The 25,093-nt window shown below is 44.2% G+C and overlaps 1 protein-coding gene across 1 annotated transcript in view; it reads right to left on the bottom strand.

Moving 5' to 3' along the window:
- The window catches only part of Glg1 (golgi glycoprotein 1), a 116,524-nt gene extending 93,646 nt beyond the window's left edge, over positions 1-22,878 (bottom strand). The window contains exon 1 of the mRNA XM_005403463.2: positions 22,379-22,878. Within this exon, the coding sequence (XP_005403520.1) occupies positions 22,379-22,849 (471 nt within the window). The 5' untranslated portion in view covers positions 22,850-22,878. The remainder of the gene's footprint in view (positions 1-22,378) is intronic.
- Between the last annotated feature and the right edge of the window lie 2,215 nt (positions 22,879-25,093).

The raw sequence follows: 25,093 nt of genomic DNA, 5'->3' as shown, positions 1-25,093 counted from the left end.
CCCAGCCCCTCTATTTTATTTTTTGTGGCCCTGGGGGTTGAAATCAGGGAGTCCTGAGCTATATCCTCAGCTTTTTTTACTTTGAGACAGGGCTCATCAAGTTGCCCAGATGGGGGCCGGGCATATAGCTCAGCGGCACAAGCACCTGCTTAGCAAGTGCAAAGTCGTGAGTCTGATTCCCAGTACCAAAAAAAAAAGAAAGAAAGAAAAAAAGTTGCCCAGATGGGATACGAACTTTCATCCTCCTGCCTCAGCCTCCCAAGTTGTGAGAATAACGCTACCACGCCCGTCTCAGGTCGTACTGCTCTCTCCTCTGCCATTAATTTTAACTGTGTGCTTCTACGCAGCCTACGATTACTACCACCTCCACTTAAATTTCTGTTTCCTAGACTCCCACAACTAAAATTTCCCGTTCCTTAGCTTCAACTAAATTCTTGTAAATCTTCTTTTAATTCTCAACCACTCCTGTTCCCTGCAATTCCCTCCACAAGCCTTTCTCCACTCCTTCACCATGAGCATTCCCAGGCTGTCCTTGGAATGCCACCCTCTATTTACACGTTCTTTAAGGGGGCCCAACCATCTTGATGGCTGCAGCTATACAGCCCTTTAAGCTAAATGATGACCATAAAACTTAGATTTAGTTCCAAATTTACATCCTATTACTGGAAACTGCTTGAAATGCCTAAATATCAAACCCGACACAAGCTAAAAATTACATGCTTGTGGAAGTAGGCTGACAGTTTAACTTTGATTTCTTTCCTCTTTACCTTGTTAGCTTCTATTATTCCTTTAGCACAATCATCATTTTCTCAGAAAAACACTTCCTGGTTCTCCCCTACCCTCTGGCTCAATGTACACACAACTCTTTCATGGCACTTACATAGTTACAATTTTCCATTTATTTTGTGATTCTTTAATGCCTACCTCTGCCCAGTGTGGTGGCACAAACCTGTAATCCCAGTACCCAGGAGGCTGAGGCAGGAGGATTGCCAGGAGTTTAAGGCCAGCCTGGACATTTTGAGACCTTGTCTCAAAAAAAACAAAAAACAGGGAACTCACCACGCTGTCACCCAGAGCCATGAGCAGCGGTCGCGCCTGTGCATCCTGATGGCACTTCTGGCAACAGGCGCCTGGACGCAGCCGCAGTCCCAGGCAGGACCCCTGGGCCCGGGACCCTGGGTGTAGGTGACGCACACGGAGACAGCGCACCCGCGCTCGCTGCCCCTTACACACGGCAGGCCCAGCAAGTGCTTTCCGGTCACTTGGCCACAGTCAAAAGCCTGCAGGGCCTGGACCCCCAACCACAGGGTAAGTGACCGGGACTACGAGGGCTGGACGCACTTTGACCTGTCAAGCTCGGAGGAAGAGGAGGAGGAGGAGGAGCACAAACACCCCAAAGAGGCCCTGGCCCGCCCGCCGGCCCAGGAACAGTCATCCTCCCTCGCTCGCTCGCTCGCTGTCTCCCCATCTGACACTTGAAGGGTCTGTTCGCTCCATCTTCCGCCTGTTGCTGCTGTCCAGTGCCGCCCTGGGCCCAGCGTTTCCTTTGCCAGTGATCCGGTCCTAAGATGCTGCTGTGCTATTAAAGGGATTTCATTCAAACACAAAAAACAAGAACATCACCCATTCCCAGTACCTATCATTCGGTTTCTGGAACACAGTAGTATCTATCCCAAATGTGCCAAACAAATGAACAAAAGCTTTCTGAATTTCTTCTAGGTGATGAGTCCCCATCAGCCCTATCTTCATCTCCATCGCTACTAGCAAGAGTCTTTACACAGGAGCTTTTATTACAACAGCAGCTCAATTATCTCCTTCCGGTTTTCTTCCCTTCAGTCCTTATTCACAAGAACAATTGCCTTAATTATCTTATTACATTCTCCTGCCCAAAAATATTTACAGACTTCCTCCTTCACTCAAAAACAAACCTAAAGCTGGATGTGATAGCACACACTTGTTAATTCCAGCTACTCAGGAGGTTGAGGCAGGAGAACTTTGAGGTGAGCCTTGGCAATCGAGTAAAATCTCAAAAATAAAGCCTAGGGCTGGGCATGGTAGGGCATGCACGCCTGTAATCCCAGCACTCAGGAGGCTGAGGCAGGGCTACAAAGTGAGCTCAAGGCCAGCCTCAACTGCATAGAGAGACCTTGTCTCAAAAAAAAAAAAAAAAAAACTCAAGGCCAGCCTCAACTGCATAGAGAGACCTTGTCTCAAAAAAAAAAAAAGAAGAAGCCTGGGGTGTAGCTCAACTGCACAGCATTTGGTTCAATCTCTAATGTATCCCCCACCTAAACTAATCCAGGCATTTCCTAAGGGACTCTATTTGCCAAGAACAGTATCAGCAGCTCAGGCTAGTCCTTCCCACTGTCCATGGCTCTGAAAAGCAATGATTCTTTTTTTCTTTTATTGTCTTTTTCTAGATTCTTGTCAGACAACAATGGCAATATTTCCTCAGAAAAGTTACTATCAACTGTACCACAAATACCTAACATTAATTAACCAAGTATTGTCACCAGTGCATTCATAAACCATAATTAACCAAGTTTTGTTAGCAACGTATCTATAAACCACCTTTTAGGGTAAGGTTCTTTTCTATTTTTTTTTTTTCCTTTTTGGTTTTGTTTGTGACACGGTCTTGCTATGTAGTGCAGGCTGGCCTCAAACTCACGACGATTCTTCTGCCTCAGCTTCCACAATGCTAGGATTACAGGGGTATACCACCACTCCCAGCTACTATGTTTCTTACAAGAGATGATTAATATTATTCTTTATAATATTCTTATCAATTAGTGCTTCATTTTATAAATGTAGTCCTTATATTCTAATGATTACAGGTTGAAAAGTCCTACAAATATGACAAATCGAATTTAGTTTTCTAAAATAACTGATGAGCCAGACATGGTGGTGCACACCTGGAATCCCAGTACTCCCAGCATTGGGGAGGTTGAAGCAGAAGAAGGATAACCCAAAGTTTGAGGCCAGCCTGGGCTACCTAGTGAGTTTGAGGCTAGCCTGGACTATACAGCAAGACCTTGTTTAAAAAATAAAATTTTTAAAAACAGCAATTTTTAAGACAGAAAATAACAGATGAGGGGCTAGGGATATAGCTCAGTGGCATAAGCGCCTGTCTGGCAAGTGCAAGGTCCCGAGTTCGATCCCCGGTGCTGCCTTAGCATCAGAAAAAATGTACTAGGGAAATATATGCCATTAAGAAATCTGCCAAGCATGATGGCGCACACCTGTAATCCTAGCATGTGAAAGGCTGAGACAGGAGGCTTCCAAGTTTGAGTTCCACCTGGGCAACTTATGTAGCAAGGCCCCAGTCACAAAAATACAAAGGGTTAGGGATGTAGCTCACTGAAAATGTCCTGGATTCAGTGGAAAAGAGGAAGAGAGGAACAGAAAAAGGAAGAAAAGGGCCTGGTGTGGTGACGCACACCCGGAATCCCAGCACTCGGGAGGCTGAGGCAGGAGGATCGTTGGGAGTTCAAGACCAGCCTGGGCTACAAAGTGAGCTCACAGCAGGTCTGAACTGCACAATGAGACCCTGTCTCAAAGACAAAAAAAGAAGGGAGAAAAGGAGGGAGGGAGGGAAGATTGCTTTTCAAGAGATTATTGCTTCATAAAATAAAATTAACAGAACATATATGTAAAAATAATAAATTGAGCCAAATGTGTTACTACGCTATGACACTAAAAATCTTCCTGAAATAATAGTACGCAAAAATACAATCCAGTAGCTTAGTTTCTCTTCATTATTTAAACCTGATAATTTAAACTGGGTTTTCTAATGCTAAGTACAATGCTTTTTTTCTGAGATGGATTATCCACCTCATTTGCAGTAAGAACCACAGAAAAAGGAATATTAACAAGGTTTTTAAAGATTCTTTAATTTCAAAATACTTATAACACCTGTAAATAATTTAATTATAACTATATATACTTCAATATAACAAACTTCCTGAGACATTCCTTCATTAAATACCTCTACCTAAAAAAATAATAAACAAAGAAGAGTAGCCAGTCAGGTGTGGTGGTGCACACCTGTAATCCCAGCACTCAGGAGGCTGAGAGAGGAAAATCACAAATTCAAGCCCAGCCTGAGTAACTTAGCAAGACCCTGTCTCAGAATAAAAACTAAAAAATGGACTTGGGATATAGCTCAGTGCAAAGGCCCTGGATTCAATCTCCAGAAAGGTGGGGGGCACTATATGCAGCTAAATTATTTAGGAATATCGCAGGCAGTTAGACAGGGGTGGGCTCTCCCTACTTCAGTGCAGAAGACAACTGTACCGGGAGGCGCATTCACTGAAGGCCAGGCTTCAAAAAAAGAGGAATGACTATATCCACATACTTCTCTTGGGATAAACAGTGACTGATATTCTAAATAGACATCGATCACCTTGGGTAAGAGACCAAAGCCTCCTTAACCCACCCTTCCAGGAAAGCCTTTGTCCCTCCCATGTGTACTTCCTACATCACTTACTTCCCAATTCGATCCCCATTTAATCAGTATTACCCTAGTGACTATACTCGTAATCTTACTGGCTGCCCAGTTTTGTCCCACCTTGCACCTATCCTGTGATTTTTCCATTGGATCAGCATTACCTAAGTGAATATACTTGTAATCTTATTAGTTGATCATAGTTCTGTTCCACCTTGAACCCACCTCACCTCACGGCTTTGCTCAATAAAACATCCTTGAAAAGCGGGTCTGGGGCCGGGGATATCGCTCAGCGGCACAAGCGCCTGCCTCGCAAGCACAAGGACCTGAGTTTGATTCCCGGTACCAAAAAAAAAAAAAAAGAAAGAAAGAAAAGCGGGTCGTAGGCAACCCACTTTTCAGCCCCCTTCTGTTCCTCTGAGACAGAAGCTTTCTTTCAATAAATTCTTCCTACTCTTAACCTCTGTTGTTCCTAGAACGTATTCCTCGATTTTAGAGGCCGTGAACTTGGTGTTTCGGAAGTCTAGTAGATTGGGAGTTACAATATTTCCCTTATATTATTTGGCAGCCAGTATCATACACCCTGTATCAGGAGGACTTTATACATCATGCCCAGAGATTTTAGCAAGGAGTGGTAGTGCACACCTGTAACCCCTGCACCCTGGGAGGCTGAGAGAGGATCACAAAGTGGACCCAGCCTGGGCAACTTAGCCATTTAGAAAGACCCTGTCTTAAAATATCAAAAGAGGGCCGGTAGCTCCGTGTGAAGGTCCTAGGTTTTATCCTCAATACCAGAAAACAAACAAACCTCTAGATTAAAAAGAGTAGCCAGAGTTGGGTGTGGTGGTATACACCTGAGATCCCTATAATCTCAGCACTCAGGAGTCTGAGTCAGGAAAATCACGAGGAATTGCAGCCAGCTTGGGCTGCATAGTAAGTTCAAGGCCAGCCTAAACTACACAGTGAGACCCTATCTCAAGGGAAAAAAAAAAAAAAAAGTAGATATGTATACAACTAGACAGGTACAACACAACTAGAAGATTATTAGCAAATACAACCCTTTTCTTTTTTTAGGGAATCTTCTTATTATCCTATATCTAAACTCACAAAGACAATACAGTCAGGCATGATATCTCTGGTCCCAGCTACTAGGGAGACTGAGGCAGGAGGATCATGTGAGACCAAGACTTCCAACCAGGGCAGTACAGCAAGACTTGGGGTCATTTTAAAATAACAAAAAAAAAAAGACCAATGGAAATTTAACCATAAAATTTGAAAAGAATTCCAACTTGTGGGCTGGGGATACAGCTCAGCGGCATAGTACCTGCCTGGAATGCATGATTCCTAGTACCAAAAAAAAAAGAAAAAAAAAAAAAAATCGAAAGAATTCCAACTTGGTTTTTAAATGGAACTAAACAAGGATTCCAACTGTTCTGTGTTTTATCTCCTGTTATATTAAATCAAGAAACATTAGGCAATTCATCCAAAATTAAAATTAAAATGGAGAAAGTCTATAAGCACGACACAGTGGGAGAAGGCAGAACCTGTTTTACAAAGATTCTCAAGAATCACCCTGGATGAAAGTTTAAAAGCAAATATGCAGGTCAGGGCCCACAAGCCAAGCCAAAGGGCAAAGACCTCACAGCAAGAGGTCTCTATTGTTGAGTTTTATGTTAACATAAGGAGACAAAAGTCAAACCCAAGTATTAAACCAAATCCAAGTTTGCACACAAATACCAAGTTAGCTAATAATTAAGAGGGCTAATTACTTTAAGTTATCTAAAAACAATTTTAAAATACATTTAGAAGCGGGTCGTGGTAGTGCATGCCTGTAATCCCAGCACTTGGGAGGCTGAAGCAGGAGGATTGTTGCAAGTTCGAGACCAGCCTGGACTACAAAGTGAGCTCAAGGCCAGCCTGAACTGCATAGCGAGACCCTGTCTCAAAAAGACCAAGAAAAAAAAAAAATTTAGATACTTTAAAATATATAAACTGCCCCAAACCCTGACAGAACACGTAAGATTCTTCCTTCCAGGAAACACTGCAATGCCATCAGATAACCTGCAACCCTGATTGATCACTGGCGGAGCTCTCCCGCCCACAGGAAGGCCTGTTCTACCTCACTCCTACACTGCTCCTCAGAACAGATACGGGAACTAAAGCAAACTGACTGGCGCGAAATCATTTACCTTCCACAGTCTTCTCGGACTGAAACAATGGCCCGAGGCCTTGGCTTTCACCGCAGCACTGCAGAAACAATGAACAAAAGCCATGGCCCAAGAGGAGGAGCAGAGCAGAGGGGAGTCTATCCATCAACCCAGGCTTGCGGCTGACCGGCAGGGACGGGTCCCGGTTCTGGACACTACAGCAGGTACAAACTGGAACTGAGATCACCATAAGGCTGAAGCTGCTTCCATATTTTAAATGAAAGAATATTTAAATTAAAGAAATTGTAACACCAAAAACTGATCACAAAAAAAGCGTCTACTTTTCTACATATGAAAAGCTGAAAACCCTAGTGTACAGGCACAGTTCAGGGGTGGAGCACTCCACTCCAATGCACCAGTCCCTGGGTTCAGTCCTCGGCACCACACTCACTCACTCACTCACACAGAAGAAATAAAGGTTTAATGACATTTTCTAGACAAACAGGAAGAACGTAAACTTCCTGACAAGACAAATGAAAGGCTTGTCCTAACATGCCCGAGGCAACTAAGACAGAGGTTGCTAGCTGTCTGCTAACACTTTGTGCCCCCTTTCAGAGTCCAGCAGTCTCACTTGGAGAGTGCACCCCACGCCCCCAGGTACAGCCTGAAGGATTCTCACACCTGGAGTGTCAACGAGAGCAGAACTGATCAGTTCATTGCAGCCCTCAGGCTGAGGCAGGAAGACTGCCCCAAGTTTGAGGCCAGCCTTGACCAGAGTGAGCTCAAGGCCAGTCTGAACTACATGGTGAGACTCTATCTCAAAAAAAAAAAACCAACCCAAAATTAAAAATAACCTCAGGAACACGGCCTTTAGGAAAAGGATGTTAAATGGGTGAATTTTATGGTATGTGAAGAAATTCTTGATGGGCATGGGGAGTGATAAGAATTTTTTTAAAAAGGCAGCAGGCAAACAGGACTTCACTTTCCTTCCTGATGAAAGCTTGAGTCTCCAAAGCCCTGGGAAACAAAGAACCACAAGACAGAGGCAGCCGCTCTCAGATCACCAGGTGGCTGGCAGTTGCCCACAACTTCTTTGTGCAGTCACTGATATTTTTGGGTTTATGACAGCTCACGTTGCCCTAAATAACACACAAACTGAAATCTTTTTTTTTTTTTTCCAGTAGTAGGGATTGAATCCAGGGCCTTTTACACACTAAGGCAAATGCTCTACCATTGAGCTACATTTCCCCAGCCCCCATTTTTATCATTTGTATCTCTCTCTCCTCCTCCCTCCCTGGTACAGGGGTTACACTGAGCTATATCCCTAGCTGGCTTCCCTACCTTGGTTTTTTGAGACAGTGTCTCACTGTGTAGTTCAGGCTGCCTTGAACTCACTAGTAGCCCAAAATGGCCTCAAACTTGCAGTAATCCTCCTGCCTCAGCCTCCAGAATACTAGGATTACAGGCGTGCACCACTACACCCAGCTGCCAGCCCTTTTTTTGATACTTTAATTTGAAACAGGATCCTGCTAAATCACTAAGTTGCCCAGGTTGGGCTCAAACTTGAGATCCTTCTGTTTCAGCTTCCCAGAGTCTTGGGATGGCAAGTACCACCATGCCTGGCTTAATTCTTCTTGCTTGATTACAAAAAAGGTGGTACACCATATTGAGGTACAACCTTTCTTTCTTCATTTAATATCAGGTCTTACAGATCTTTCCGTACATGACATAAAGAGCTTTTTCACAGCAATACAATAGGGCACTGTATGAATGCCTGTTTAATTACTACTTTACTGACGGGCTTTGGGTTGTTTCCAATTGTTTGTTATTACCAAAAAAATGCTTTCTGTACATATCATACTGTATGAATAAATTTACCTGAATAAATTTTCATAAACAGGACACGGGGGCCAAAAGATACCTATCTTATACACACATAAACAACACGTTTATAGTTTTAGTAAATAATTCTTACTCTTTTCTAACCCCCATTCACTTCCATTTAATATTCCAGAAGTTAAAATTCAAGGAGTGGTTATTTCTATTCTTACCCATGAAGGATTAAGTACAGTACCATGGGAACAGCTAGGCAAAACATCTGAATACTCTTAAATCACTGGACAACAGGCAGCGTGGGACTAAGACCACAGAACAGGAAATGAGCCAAGGGAGCCCATGGTTAGCCCTCCTCACTGCCTGGAGGTGTTTCCTGGCCACAGCAGAGGCAATCCAAACAAACCCCTGACCGTATTGCCAAACAGAGGAGGGAAATTACCATTCAGGGCGTCCAAAGTGGTTAGACTTTGCAAGATTGAATACTGCAACAGAGAAAGCAGAAGAGCAGAAACCAGAGAAAGCAAAAGTGATCCCCTTGAGCAGAACAGCTGGACATGGTGGCACATGACTGCAATCCCAGCATTTGAGAGGCTGGGACAGGAGAATCCCTGGGAGTCTGAGGCTAGCCTGGGCTACATAGTGCGTTCAAGACCAGCCTGAAGGCTGGGCGTGGTGGCACACGCCTGTAATCCCCAGCACTCAGGAGGCTGAGGCAGGAGGACTGCCATGAATTCAAGGCCAGCCTGGGCTACAAAGTGAGTTTAAGGCCAGCCTGAACTGCATAGTGAAACCCTGTCTCAAAAAGACAAAATTAATTAATTAAGTAATTAAAATAAAACAAAATAAATGAATGAGTAAAAACTGAAGGTAGGGGCTGGGGATTTAACTCAGTGGCATAGCGCCTGCCTGGCAAGCGTAAGGTCGTGAGTTCGATTCCCAGTACCAGGAAAAAACAAACAAACAAACAAACAACAACAACAACAAAAAAAAAAAAACCAGAAGGCAATCTACAAAGGTTCTCTTCCTTTGGTTGTGGAGGAAGATAAATAAGCTGAAAAATAATTTTTCAGAGAGACTCCCACAGTAAATGAAAGTCCCACCCTAAAATGACTAATTTCTCCTGTCTACCCACTAATTTTTTTTCTGTCTACCCACTCTTAACAGTACTTTAATGATGATAGAAAAGGAAACTATGAAAAGGTTGCTTTAATAAGCCAAATACAATGGAATATTAGAAAATTCTTCTGGTTCAATCACAGAAAACCAGGTGGTAAAGAGAGGGGGTTGTGGGCTGTGGAGAGGGAAGGGTACCGTGGAATATTTTGTTGTGGGAAATTCCCAAATCACTGACTATAACATCTTTCCACCACACGTGATGGCGCACACCTGCAATGCCAACATTTAGGAGGCTGAGGCAGGAGGATCACCATGAGTTTGAGTCCAGTCTGGACTACACAGTGAGTTCAAGCCCAGTCTGAACTACACAGTGAGACCCTGTCTCAAAAAAAAAAAAAATCTTTCCAACAACATGTATATATCACCCCTATAAACTCAAAGCCATTACTGGGTCCTCCCTAGAGGCCCACACCACTGCTCAATGCATTTGCGGATGTGGACAGCAAGATGTGCAGACAACAAGGAGAAAGTTAGGCTGGAAAACAGGCTAAGAATATCAGGCTAGAGAATGTGAATTTGCTTCCCCAAGAGAAAGGGAACCACATCAGTATTTTCTGACTTCCGCTTTCTCTGTCCTAATTTACATTTCTGACATACTTTCAATTTAAAAATACAAGTATGCAATAGTATAAATTATAGCATAGTGTTTTAAAAGAGCAACTGCCAAACTAAAAGCCATTATTTACACAAAAACAAACAGGTCCTATTAAACCTATCAAAGACCTTTAGTGTTTTTGAGCAGAACTTCATCTAGTAACCCTGCTGCCTAACCCTCTGCAAAGCTGACAGACTGAAAAAAGTTTCCACGGTCCTTAAAGTGACTAAGCTTAATATTTATACTTTAATATTATTAAAATTAAATGTTCCATAAGACAGAAAAACCTTCCAATTTAGCAATATAAAAGCAAAAGTCCTTACCAATTATATTCTCTCTGGAAAGTCACCAACTTACAGGAAAACAACAGTGATTTTTTTTTTTAAATCTAATGTTACACAGATAGAGATATAATCAATGCCTCTGTATCTCAGTTGGTAAAAGCTCTTTTTAATAATTCCATTTCATAGAAGGAGATCTGTCTTAAGTAATGCTACCTTCAGAAGAATGACTTTTTCTGCTCTTATACAAGAGGATGGAGTTTTCGTTCGACAGGCAGTATATTCCAAAATCAGGTATCTTTGGCCCAAAAGAACTAGAGAACTTTTGGCAGGATGGTCTCCTTTGCCGCCATAATCTCAAAAGTGTTCACATTTAGATATCTGATAAAAAAGCTGTACCAGGGGCTGGGAATTTAGCTCAGCGGCACAGCACCTGCCTGGCAAGCGTGAGGTCGTGGGTTCAATTCCTGGTACCAGAAAAAAACCAAAACAAACAACAAAAAAAACTGTACCAAACCAGTGAGATAGCTCAGTGGCACAGTGCCTGCCTGGCAAGTGCAAGGTCCTGAGTTCAGTTCCGGATACCAAAAAACAAAACAAAACAACAACAACAAAAAGCTATACCAAAAGGGCAGGGGGCACTGAACCAAGGTTTACACACACACACACACACACACACACACACACACACACTCCCCCACCTCCCCCCATTTTGAGACAGCATCTCACAAAGTTGTTAAATTGCCCAGGCTGGGCTTGAACTTTGAATCCTCCTGCCTCAGCCTTCCAGAGCACTGAGATTTCAGGCCATACAAATGTTCTTGACTTTAAAAGTTTTCTTGACTCGAGCCTTGGAAGGAGTAAATAAAAGGTATGGAGTGTTATGATTCATTTTACATTTCTCCTAAGACAGCAAACATAAAGCATTATTTTGAACAATTTAGTCTGTAGCAACAAAGGAGAAAAGGGAAGGAGAGACCATTTATAGACAGGAAAACTGAGAATTTGAGTTTACTGTAATCTGTTCAAGGTCACAGCAAGGTTAAGTGAACTAGAATTTGAATCCCGACCGTAGTTCAAAGCCCATTCTGTTTTCCCACTAACCACACTGGTCCCCTCCTATAACAAGCTGCACATGACTGTAGAGGACATCTCTTCTAACCTTTATTTCACTAACCAACACCTGGCAGATTGTGCTCATTATTAAAACTCTCCGTTACATCCTCTTCTCCAGCCTTAAAGTTACTGTCTGCCTCATGCTGCTCATCACATCACAAAGCTAATCTGACTTGTGCAAGAACTTTAGGAATTCTCTTATGTTGACTTATAGGTAGACTTTCTATTGTTGTAGCTTTGTTTTGGCAGTACTGGGGATCAAATTCAGGGCCTCATGCATGCCAGGTAAGTACTCTACTCCTGAGCTACACCCAGCCCTGACTTCCTACTTTAAATTTAAATTATAAATGAAAGCTTTCGTTGGGGATAGTAGTTCGTGCCTGTAACCCCAGCACTTGGGAGGCTGAAGCAGGAGGATCACCCTGAGTTCAAGGTCAGCCTGGACTACACAAGACCCTGTCTCAAAGAACAAAAATATAGCCAGGTGTGATTGTGCATGCCTGTAATCCCAGCACCCAGGAGGTGGAGGCAGGAGGATCATTGTGAGTTCAAGACCAGCCTGGGCTACAAAATGAGCTCAAGGCCAGCCTGAACTGCATAATGAGACCCTGTCTCAAAAAAACCAAAATAATAATAATAATAATAATATAAAATAAATAAAAAATAAATGAAGCGAGGCATAGTGGAGCACGCCTATAATCCTAGTGGGTAAGAGGATGAACCAGGAGGATCGCTGTAAGTTTGAGGCCAGCCTGGGCTACATACTGAGTTCAAGGCCAGTCTGAACTACACGATGAGACTCTGTCTCCCGAAAAGAAAGAAATTAAAATAAATAAATAGGGCCGGGACGTAGCTCAGTGGCACAAGTGCCTGCCTGACAAGCGCAAGGTCCTGAGTTCGATTCCCAGCATCAATCAATCAATGAAACCTTCCTAGATACTATAGCACTCTTTGAACCTCATTTATCATTTTACTTCCTTTTTGTCCTTATATTTAAATTGATTTAGAGCTTGCACCTTTGCAAGCCAAAAGAACTGAAAATTTTTAAAAGACAAAAAGAAGGCAGGTGTGGTGGTGCAGGCCTATAATCTCAGCACTCAGAAGGTTGCCGCCGGAGGATCACCTCAAGTTCAAAGCTAGCCTGAACTACAGAGTAAGACCCTTTCTCATTAAAAAAAGAAAGAAATTAAATTTAAAAAATTAAAATACAGTTGGATATACAGCTCCGTGGTAGAGCACTTGCCTCAGAATAAGGCCCTGGCTTTGACGGGGGAGGGAGGGTGTCAACAGGAAAAGTGAAATTAATGAAATGAAAACTTACATCCACATTCTCCTGGCAATCCTGCTTACACTTCACTGCTTACCTTGCTTATGGTTTTAAATATACACCTCATCTTTATAAAAAAAAAAAAAAAAAAAAAAAAGAACACCGCATGATTTGTTCTACGTTACAAGTGTACAGATCCAGAAATTTAAGTCAGCCGGCTTTCCCTGACTCCCCCAGGGAAGTGAGGCTATTCAAGCCTCAACAAGAGGATTTACAGGTACTGTAAGCACCACGCGTTCTCTCAACATTTTCTGCTTTCAGTAAGTTAGAGCTGAATAAAAAGTAGCCGCCTTCTCTGCCTTCATTGTTTTTAGATTCCAGTCCACACTTCTTGTTCCTCCACTCTCTATTTTAATGCAGATACGGGGTTTGCACTGGCGCAATTCTAAGGGCCATCACTTGAGACTCTTTGAGTTTTAAAGTTATCTAAGTAAACTAAATAAAGAAGTCACTTGTGACTGCCAATTTTTTGTTTTGGTTTGGTTTGGTTCGGTTTGGTTTTTTCACACAGGGTCTCCGCATGTACTTCAAGCTGGCACTGAACTCTCTATGTAGCCCTGGTCATGGTGATCCTCTTGCCTCAGCCTCCCAAGTGCGGGGATTACAGGGCTGTGCTGCCATACAAGCAACTTCCAGTTTTATCAAAGTATCATTTTTCTCAAACTAAAAAAGCTGAAGCATCCATTCCGTTCACTGACCAGGCACCCTGAAGACGTGACCCATCCATTAACAAGATTAGGAGACATTTCAAAGTAGGTAAATTTTTAAAATTTATTCTATGAATCCCAATTTAAGAAAAATGAAATATGCAGGGTGGAATGCTGCTTGCCTATAACTCCAGCACTCTAGGAGGCTGAGGCAGGAGGATCACAAGTTCAAATCCAGCCTGGGCAACTTAGAGACTCTGCAAGACCCTGTCTAGAGATAAAAAGACTGGGATGTGGCCCGGTGAGAAGGCCCTGGGTTTAATACCCAGTAAAATAAACAAATAGGACTGGGGCTGTAGCTCAGTGATGCAGTGCCCCAGGTTAAACCACAGAGTACCACACACAGAAATGTAAGTAAACAGGGAAGTAGCTTCAGTGTGAAGGCCCTGGGTTCAACCTCCAACGAAAAAAGAAAGAGGAAAACAAGGAAAAAGAAAAGAAAAAAGGGCTGGGAATGCAGCTCATAGTTCATGGCTCGCTGGGTTCAACCTCCAGTACCAAACACAGGAGGAGAGGGAGGGGAGGGAAAAAGGATGGGATGGGATGGGATGGGATGGGATGGGATGGGATGGGATGGGATGGGATGGGATGGGGAGAGGGCAGGGACTTTCTTAATAAATGCTGCTAATTATCATATGTATCCTCCAACATTGAGCAGTGCCTTCACACAGCAGGATTCAATAAATCCTAGTGGATATGGTGGCACACATCTATAATCCAGCACTTGGGAGGCTGAGGCAGGAAGACTGCCATGAGTTCAATTGCAGCCTGAACTACAGAGTGAGACCCTTTCTCAAAATAAATAAATAATTGTTTGCTGAAGAAAAATTCACATGCAAGAGAGCCTGTAAGGCATTTTAATTGCTTCTTTTTAAAATACATAAATATCTCATATAAACAAAGAGTTTTTTATTATTGATGACTAAATTTGTTTTGAGCACATTAGGAGAAATGTGCATTTCAGAACAGAAATGCAGCAGTTCTTCTTTTGGAAACAGAAGTATTTTATTTCCTTCTACAGAACACTGAATTATTAAGCAACTATATGCTATAAAGCACTCTCATCAAGAGGCTTCTTGAAAAGTATCTGCCATTAGTGACAATGCTCTTTCATAGGCAACTCTCAACCATCTGCAGAAATAGCTTTATCTCGTGTTAGAATAAAATCACGTCCCATTTCTGGATTTACAGCATCCGGAGAACCAGTGAGTGGTGGCAGTGAGACCCATCCGGACTCTGACGACTTCACAAGCTCTCCACTCCGGTCAGGTGGCCCCCACGCCCCACAGCGGCCCCCAGCTTTCGTGTGCTTCCGCCCCACCGGTCACACAATCGGGAAGCACCACAGTGGGGCATTTTCAGCGACAGCCCAGTGCCAGTTGCAAAGTGTGTGCAAGACGAGGCCAGATAGCATCGGCGCAGTCCTCCCACTAGGAAAGTATAACACACGCACAGAACTCGGCTTTACATGTAGCTTCACTCAGAGCAAATCTAAAGCACCTAGTCCTTGCTGGCAGAGAAAAAACAATGATGTGAGCTGCACGTAAGTGAAGAGTAGCAGAGGTCATGGGCATGATGGAACCTGCCTATAATGCCAGCTCCTTAGGATGCGGGCAAGATCACAATCTTGAGGCCAGTCTGCACCAAGACCCCATCTCAAACTAAAAAATTAAAGCCAGGCATGGTGGTGCATGTCTGTGATCCCTGGACTTGGGTGGCTGAGGCAGAAGGATTGCTATGAGTTCAAGCTCAGCCTGAACTACAAGGTGAGACCCATACCCTATCTCAAAAAAAAAAAAAAAAAAAAGCCTCGAAGGGGCTGGGTACATAGTAGCTCAGTGGTAGCACATGCAAGGCCCTGGGTTCGATCCCCAGTACTGGGATGAAGAAAGAAGCAGAGCCGGGGTCCAAATCTATGTGCTCACTGCGCTAGGAGAATTTATTGTCTCTATGACATCAGGTGATTAACACTCTCTTCCATAACTGCGTCTTGATTACAATGTCATTTATCAAACCAACTGTAAGCAACGGTGATGTCTTAAAGTACGAGTGTTCTTCCACAGCCAGAGGCACAGAAGGGAGATCAATAATGACTTGATGATGTGGTTACCCAGTTCCCAACCCCTGAGAGTTAGCACAGAAGGAAATTTCATATTGGCTCAAACAAAAGTCATATCCTAAAGTCAACAATGATTGGATTAATTGCTGTTTGGATTATGCATGTTGCTATTTTCTGTGAATGAATATGGATTCAGAAAACAGTATCTGTATGCATCCTAGAAACTATGCAGCATACAGAGTACAAGGAAAACAACGCCTATAGGCTAGACACAACAAATATTTAGAAATTGCTGGGCACCACATTTGTAATCCCAGCTCCTGGGGAGGGTGAGAGAGGATTCCCAAGTTCAAGGCCCCTTGGACAATTTAGTAAGACTGCGTCTCAAAAAAATTTTTTGATTCCCAGTATAGAAAATAATAATTTTTGTTTGTTTTTTGAGGCAGGGTCTGGCTATGTAGTCCACTCTGGCCTTGAACTCACTATAGAGTCCACTCTGGCCTAGAACTCAAAAGAAAAAAAAAAAATTTTTTTTTTGGTCTTTTCCCGGTACTGGAAAAAAACCAAAACCAGAAACAAAAATAAAACAAAACAAAAAAGACTCACCCGTACAATGACTGTCCCATAATAACACAGTTAGCTAACGGCAGAGCCAGCTGCAGATCCAGTCTACCTTTTTGTGCTGTCCCATGGATTCAATTCAAACAGCGGGGAAATAGAACTAAAACCCTTATTGCACTGATACAAATCCTGTTTTAAGTAAGCTGGGGTTTTGTTTTGTTTTTTGAGACAGGCACTATGTAATTCAGGCTACCCTTGAACTCACTACATAGCCCAGGCTGGCCTCAAACTTACAGCGATCCTCCTGCCTCAGCCTCTCAAGTGCTAGGATTACAGGTATGCACCACCAGGTCAGGGCCAGGTGACCTTTTGTGTGAAATTGTTTTCATTAAACAGAAATTCTCTTCATGATAAACTCAAACTAGTAATTAAAACAGCTTTGTCCGGTAATGTTGACCTCTGCCTTAATCATCTTCAATACATCAATGCTGTTGCTGCTCAACTATGTGTTTGTTCTGTGGTTCTGGGGGTAGAAGCCAAAGCTCACATGTGAGAAGCAAGTGCTCCACCACTGAGCTACATCTCGGCCCACAACTCTTAGAGGCTTTTGGCTCAAGGTGACTCTCCCCAGTCTGTATCCACTTACGAACCCATGGCATCCTCAACAGTCACACACTAACTGTCCTCGCTGCAGGGTGGACTGGAAGAAGTGTGGTCTTGAAGTCAAAGAGGACTTGGTAAATAACAGCTCTATCATTACTTACAATGTAATAAGGGACAAATCATGTTCTCTGAAGCTATTTCTCAATTAAGGTAACATAACACAATCCACAGCACAGGACTCTGAAGAGTGTTACATAATCCAGGGCATGGTGGCACACACCTATAATCCTAGCACTGAAAATACAGACAGTACAGAGTACATAGTGAGTTTGAGGGTGTCCTCAACTACATAGCAAGACTCTGTCTCCAAAAAAATAAAGAGTATTAAATGAAATATTAGGCCAGGTGTGGTGGTGCACATCTGTAATCCCAGCACTCGGGAGGCTGAGGCACAAGGATCACCATGAGATCAAGGCCAGCTTGAATCCACAGCCAAGACATTGTCTCAAAAAAACAAGCAAACAGGCAGAGCCACTGGGCATGGTGGCGTACCCATGTAATCTCAGCCCTCGGGAGGCTGAGGCAGGAGGATCATTGCAAGTTCGAGGCCAGCCTGGGCTACAAAGTGAGCCCAAGGCCAGCCTGAACTGCATAGCAAGACCCTGTCTCAAAAAGACAAAAAAAAAAAACAAACACAAGTAGAAAAGAAATAATAGCAGTAATGTAGCCCACTATCTCAGGAATATACAGTCATGGGAAAGATTAAAAACAGTAACAAAAAATTTCAACTATGAGTTTGAAAGTGAGTTTATGGGGCCGGGGATATAGCTCAGTGGCACAGCGCCTGCCTTGCAAGCATGAGGTCGTGGTTTGATTCCTGGTACCAAAATAAATAAATAAATAAATAAAAGTCTAGGAAAGTGAGTTTATGACTGGGCATGGTAGGATCATTCTGAGTTCGAGACCAGCCTGGGCTAAAGTGAGCTCAAGGCCAACCTGAACTGCATAGCAAGACCCTGTCTCAAAAAGACAAATAAATAAATAAATAAATAAAAGTCTAGGAAAGTGAGTTTATGACTGGGCATGGTAGGATCATTCTGAGTTCGAGACCAGCCTGGGCTAAAGTGAGCTCAAGGCCAACCTGAACTGCATAGCAAGACCCTGTCTCAACAAGACAAAAAAAAAAAAAAAAAAAAAAGTGAGTTTATGGTTTGTAATGTTGAAATGCTAATTCCTTTTCAATACATGAAATAATCTTGTTCAATATATAAATAATAGTATAAGAATCTTAAGTATTTACAGTAATGGATCACAAATTTTAAGCTGACACTGATCTATCCAGAGAAGATACTTAGACATTCAGGCCCTGCACGGTGGCACATACCTGTAATCCCAGCATTCTGGAAGGCTGAAGCAATAGGACTGGAAGTTCAAACCTAGGCAGTTCAGTTACTTAGCAAAACTCTGTCTCAAAATAAAAATTTAAAACGTGTGGGGAGTAGCTCAGTGCCAAGGCCCTGGGTTCAATCCCTGGTACCACCAAATAATGAAAGTGAAGAAAAGAAATTCAGAAGAAATATTTCATGATGCAGTTGTATGTGGTTCTTGATTTGTTCTGTCTTTACCACAAATATACATTGAAGGATTTATGAGCAAAATGGCACGGTATCTAGAATTTGCTTTAAGGGCTGGGGATTTAGCTCAGCGGCAAAGCACCTGCCTGGCAAGCGCAAGGTCATGAGTTCAGTTCCTGGTACCGGAGAAAACGCCCCCAAAAAAGTAGAATTTGCTTTGAAATATGTCGGGTCTCCTAGTGAACACACTGGTGGCGCATGTCTGCAATCACAGCACCGGGAGGCAGGAAGAAAACAAAACAAAAGTCAATCTCCTAACTCTATGCCCCAAAAATAGAAGGGCAGGGGACAGTTAAAGCTGGGACAGACAGACTGACACACACACACACACACACACACACCCCCAAGACTACTCCCCCACCCTTGCTGCTATTCTGTCTACTATTTAAGAGCTGACCTGTTGGGTACATTGGGCTTTTTAAATCATGACTCATCCGTGAGCGTGAAAAAACAATGTCCCACATAATGTATACCTTCAGAATAACGGATAAACTGCCTGAGGAGAATCTGTGAACTAGTATATAGCTAAAATGCAGTTTTACTACAGCTTACAACAGATTTTGATTTGTTTGCATAGGATACATTAAACAGACTGAGAGTATAAACTGAAATTACCTAATGGTAAACATAAATACTTTTAATTAAATTCTGTAAGTGAATTACTATGTGACTTTGAACCACACTAGAGACGCTTACAATATCTGAATTTAAGGGGCTGGGAATGTAGCTCAGTACTACAGCGCTGGGCATGAGCAAGGCTCCGGGTTCAGTCCACAGCACCCATGAATATTTTCTTCTTTTAAATTTAAGACTTAACCTAACACTACATCCCCACGTGTTGTTTCTAAAATAAAAATGTAGTTTGCTGTTTTTTGCCCTAAAACACACTGAGCTACATTTCCAACTTTTTTTTTTTTTTAAATCAGACAGGAGGGCTGGGGATTTAGTTCAGTGGTACAGCGCCTCCCTGGCAAGCGCAAGGTCCTGAGTTTGATTCCCGGTATCAATAAAAAAAAGGAAAAAAAAACAAAAAGAGAGAGAGAGAGAGAGAGACAGAGAGAGAGAGAGAGAGAGAGAGAGAGAGAGAGAGAGAGAGATCTCTCCAAGTCACTAAACTGCCCAGGCTGGGCTTCCAATCCTCCTTCGCCCTTGCTTCCCAGAGTACTGGGTTCTACAGGTGCATACGTCCACACCATGCTTTTTACTGTCTTTTAAATACGAACACACTGCTGGGCATAGAGGCACCCACCTGTGATCTCAGCATTTTGGAGGCTGATGTAGAAAGACCAACCACTGTGCGTTCAAGGCCAGCCTAGGCTATATGTGAGGTCAAGAGTAGCCTGAACTACATAGGGTGACCCTTCCTCAAAAAACAAAACAAAGCAAGTAAGCAAATAAACAAAAACTCACATCCTCTAACCTTTCATAATTCCTTTTTTTTTGGTACCCGGACTTGAACTCAGGACCTTGCACTTACCAGGCAGGCACTTGTGCCACTGAACTATATCCCAGGTCCCCGCAAAGGGATGAAGGAAGAACTTTCGTCTACCTCTCCATCAAATATTCTTACTTACTGAACACCAAACATCCCATATATTTCTCTTCAAATATGCCTAGTTTACTTTGCAAGTTATTTTCTTTCAAATACAAATCAATTCGCAGTAAGTGAAATGAAATTTCCTTCTACTTTAATAACTTCACCTCCTGAAGAATAAATGTAGGTATTCATGACCCTCTTTCCACATTTCTGTGTCTATAGTTAAGAGAAATAGATGGGCGTGGTGGCACGTGTCTGTAATCCCAGCACTCTAGGATGCTGGGTCTGGAGGATTTTTTTTCCCAGTGCTGGGGACTGAACCCAGGCCTTTGCACGTGCTAGGTGAGGGCTCTACCACTGAGCTACATGCATCCCAGTCCAAGACCCTGTCTCAAATTGAAAAATAAAAAGGGCTAATGATACAGCTCAGTGTGAAGGTCCTGGATTCAATCCCCAGTACCACTACCCTCAAAAAAGTACCCACTAATTTAAACACTCTGCCGGGGGCATGGTGGTGCACGCCTGTACTCCCAGCACTCGGGAGGCTGAGGCAGGAGGATCACTGTGAGTTTGAGACCAACCTAGCCTACAAAGTGAGCTCAAGGCCGGCCTGAACTGCATAGCGAGACCCTGTCTCAAAAAGACCAAAAAAAAATTTTTAAACAGGCTCCAAAATTACACAAACTAGTTATTTATGGGATGATGTAAGCTTCTACAAAGTTCTACTTACATCACAAAGGACCATTCCTCCTGTTAAGTGGAGGTTTCCAAAAGTCCATCAAGCACAAGAACTGATGGGAACACCCTGAATAGGTCATTTTTGGCCACTTTCTCTAATAACACTCTGTTTCTGCCACCATCCACTGTTTGGTCATCAATACTAGGATCCTAGTTTGAGAAAACAGTATCTATTATATATCCTCAAAGACCAAATAGGTCTGTAGTGCCAGCGCTTGCACTCAGGAGGCTGAGGCAGGACTGTCAAGAGTTCCAGGCCTGCCTGAGCTACGCAGAGTTTAAGGCCAGCTTGGACTAACAGCAAGATCCTGTCTCAAAAAACAAAAAACAACTCCAAAAAGTTTGATAGAATTAAGTATCTTAGCCGTATCCACTACAGGATTAGCTGAATAAAGACAAAGAAGGAATTATTCCTCTAATCCTCACACTATAGAGAAGTCACATAAAATGCCACATTTCTGGCGCCTCTGGAAACTTTGTCTCCTGATTATGTACAGTGTATCTTTTCCTCTTCTGAGTTACGTTTGTCCATAATAAAGTGCAAACATCACAGTAGGATGAAAGAGGAAACTGCCAAAGGTAGCAAATTTCTACAAAGCACTGATCTTCCCGATGCAAATTCAGACGATACAGTATCCCACATGAAATGATATCAAACAGCAGCAGCTTCATCCTACTTGTTAACCTTTGGAATTCTATACACCTATACTTCTGAAAAAAGCATTCCCACCAAAGCAGCTCCCAATCTTTGAGTGCTGTCAAATATATACTTCGGTCTGTGCAAATCCTCTTAACAGAACCACACTAAGCAACATCAAACCTAGACCTCACTAAGAGGTACTGTTAAAATTTATATTCAGATCTCAGGCCCCACACCCAATCACACTGTACAGTATATGTATTTTTACAGCTTCAAATCCTGCCCCAACTTTTCAAGCCTTAGAGTTCTAAGTCACTTGGAGCAATAGCTTAAAAATGAGGTCCACTACCAACTGGCCAAAGGAAACGAAAAAAAAAAAACATACCTTCCGTTTTCCCACTGGGTACATTACAGAGACTTTCGAATTACAAAAGAATAGGGGTAAAGTCAATAAATTCTGCTACTGCTACAATACGCACCAGAAGAGAGCCCGAGTTGCCCACAGGACCACACATTACCTACTGCTCTACAACAGCGGGCCGGTCGTTAACAGTTTAAATACTCAACCGTATTTCATGTTGCAATGGATTGCTACAAATTCTCCAGGTCGAAATCGATGACAAAAACCCTGATCTGGTTTTCCGAGAGAAGCCACTCTGCACAGAGCATCACACACAAAAGACAGGAGCGAACGGAAACACGCTCCGGGCCCGGGCGGACTGCGGCCAGGAGCCCAGGTCTTCATTCCAGACCCCCCGGCAACACGGAGGAGAAAAAAGGGCTCAGGGTGGGGGTGGGGAGAGGTGGGGGTGGGGTCCCCCTCCTCGATCGCGCCGGCAGGGAGGAGGAGAGAGAGACGCTAGCGCAGCACAGAGGAAGCGAGAGAAGCGGCGGAGCAGCATCGGCGGCTTCCAGGCCGGCGACACCCTCGGGCCCGCGCCGCGCCGGGCCCTCCCAGCCCTGCCGCGCCTCCTCACCTCCCTCACGTCCTGCAGACACTCGAGCACCGCCAGGTTGTTGCTCCAGGTGTGCTTGGGGCACACCCGGGTCACATCCTCCCTGCAGGACTCTTCCTCCGCCAGCTTCCAACCCCCCCCAGCCCCGCCGGGCCCCGCTCCGCCCCGCCGGGCGGGAGGCCCACCCGCCGGGAAAGGCGGCTGCGGGGGCTGGGGCGGCTGTTGCTGTTGCTGTTGTTGCTGGAGCTGTTGTTGCTGCTGCTGTTGCTGCTGCTGTTGTTGCTGAAACTGCAATGACTGGGGCGGCTGCTGACCCCCCGGCCCACCGCCTCCAGCCTGCCCGACGTAGGGAACAAAGTTGGCCGCTGGGCCCTGCCCCTGGCTGTGGCCGCCCGGACCCACGAATTTCTGGGCCCCGACAGCCGAGAGCAGCAGCACTAGCTGTACCGCCGCCGAGGGGAACATTCTCCGTACACGTCCACACGCCGCCATCTTGGTTCCGCTGCGAGCTCGACGCACCCGCCGGCGCCGCGTATTTAAATGAGGGGGCGGGGCCGGGCCGGCGTGGCGCCCGCGGAGCCCCGCCCCGGCCGGCGCAGGCCCGGGAGCCGCCGGTGGGGCGAGGGAGGAGGTCGAGCCCGAAGTGACCCAATCCTGGCCCTGCGGGGCAGTGAAGCTGCGCTCCCCACCCTGGAAGTTGTCGAGGGGTCTTAAAAACCCTCAGTAGGGATAGCACGGCCTAACTCCCTTGGTTGTCGGAGAAAAAGATCCAAAGGAATTGGGGTTGCCACAACCAAGATGGCCGGTAGAATATGTCGCGGGTTCAATGACTTGGGGGGAGAAAACTTTATGCGTGTAGTAAACTTACAGATGCTGGGTCTCTGCCTCCGTCCTTCCACCTGCCACCAAAGTCTTTCTTATCTGGAGAGCAGGGCAGCCTTGAAAAAGTTAAGAGGACAGACCATGATCCTTGCCGGATGAGAATTGAAAGACTAGGCAAACATTTTTACTGGAAAACTAAATAGTGAAGATTAAAGATAAAACCAAGGGAGGTTCCTGGCCCAAAACATGGAACTGCCGAAGTTATACCGGAGTAATAAACTGTGAAGACATTTTGCCTGGAAGTGTTTTTTGTTTTTGTTTTGTTTTGTTGAAGTCTTGATTGTAAGCCAGAATTTACTTTTTTTTTTTTTTTTCCGTGCCAGGAATTGAACTCACGACCTTGCACTTGCCAGGCAGGTGCTGTGCCGCTGAGCTAAACCCCCATCCCCTGTAAGCCAGAATTTAGATTTAGGTTTAAAGGATGGAAAGAGCTGGGAGGCTGAGGCAGGAGATCACAAGTCCAAGCCCAGCTTGTACAATGTAGAGATACAGCGGGACCTTATCTTAAAAAAAAAAAAAAAAAAGGAACTCAGTGCTAAGGCCCTAGGTTCAATCCCCCATGCCAAAAAGAAAGAAAGTAACAAAACTGGCCTTGGAGGACTCTCTGTGTCAGAAACTGTTTTTGCCGTCCTGCATGCAGCATACCCAGCAGCACCGTGGCGTCCCGCACTGTTGTCCCCTCTTGCTTAGGTGAGATGATGGATTCCCAAAGCCTCTTCACAGGCATTGTGTCATGTCAGTCATACAACTGACCTGGGTTAGATCTTAATCCAACGGAGGCATAGTAGAGATGCTAACCGCTCCGCACAGGGCCATTACAGCTGCCCAGAGTGAATTCCGCCAACCTGTGCACAGCCTCCACTATGAGTCCTTGGCTCTTCCCACTGCCCTGGTGCACTTTTGTCTCACTCTTCCACTGCCACATGTTGGAGAACAGTGGGAGCCGGTCACCATGTTCAGTAATGCAGCTTCTGCTGTCCTGACCCATAAGTGGGCCGTCAAAACTAGATCGGAAGCGGAGCATGGTGGTATATATGTACTCCCAGCACTCAGGAGGCTGAGGCAGGAGGATTGCTGTGAGTTTGAGGCCAGCCTGAGCTACATAGTGAGTTCAAAGCCAGCCTAAACCAGATAGCAAGACCCTGTCTCATAAAAACAACCACCACCCACCGAAAAAAAAAGACTAGATGGGATGATATGACTAAAACCTAAAAAGCTGAGTGGAGGCTTAGGAACCACAAAAGAAGCCTCTGAGACAGAATATTCTGTGGGTGCAACTTGCCTCCTGTGGCTGATCCCTGGCTTCTGTCCTTAAGAATGAGAGCATGTTGACATCACCACAACTCACACTTGCTACTGCCACAAAACAATCCCGAGGTAGCACCCAACCTTGAACACTGATTGATTAATGCAGCCCAGGGTGACCAAATGAATGTACATGTTCAGTAGCAGACTGATGGCATAGATAATCACAGGCAGGCAGATCAGAGACAGCACCAGAAGTCCTTGAAAAGTCACGAGGGCCATTACTTTTCAATGCTGAGTCTGCATGGACTCAGATAATAAGTAGGAGATAATTTTAAGAGAGTTTAAGGATACTGAAGCTGAAGGCATGGTCAGAGAAACCAGCAGTGCCTATCTTTCATCATGCACTAAGGAAATCGGATATCCAGCCACAGATTGCCTAGGGAGATAGGGAGAAGGATAAGCCTATCTTGAAATCACGTTGACCAAAAAGCAAGAAATGGAGAAATCTGGGCACTTAGCCAGCTTAGGCTTGTTAGGCGAATCTAGACCTTACAGAAGTTATAATTCAGAAGAGTGTGATCATGTATACCTGTGATCTCAAAATTC

Source organism: Chinchilla lanigera, unplaced genomic scaffold (assembly GCF_000276665.1).
Source record: "Chinchilla lanigera isolate Chin_1 unplaced genomic scaffold, ChiLan1.0 scaffold00083, whole genome shotgun sequence".
NCBI classification, from domain to species: Eukaryota; Metazoa; Chordata; class Mammalia; order Rodentia; family Chinchillidae; genus Chinchilla; species Chinchilla lanigera.
The sequence above is the reverse complement of the archived record's forward strand: the minus strand, read 5'-3'. Positions and strand labels throughout refer to the sequence as shown.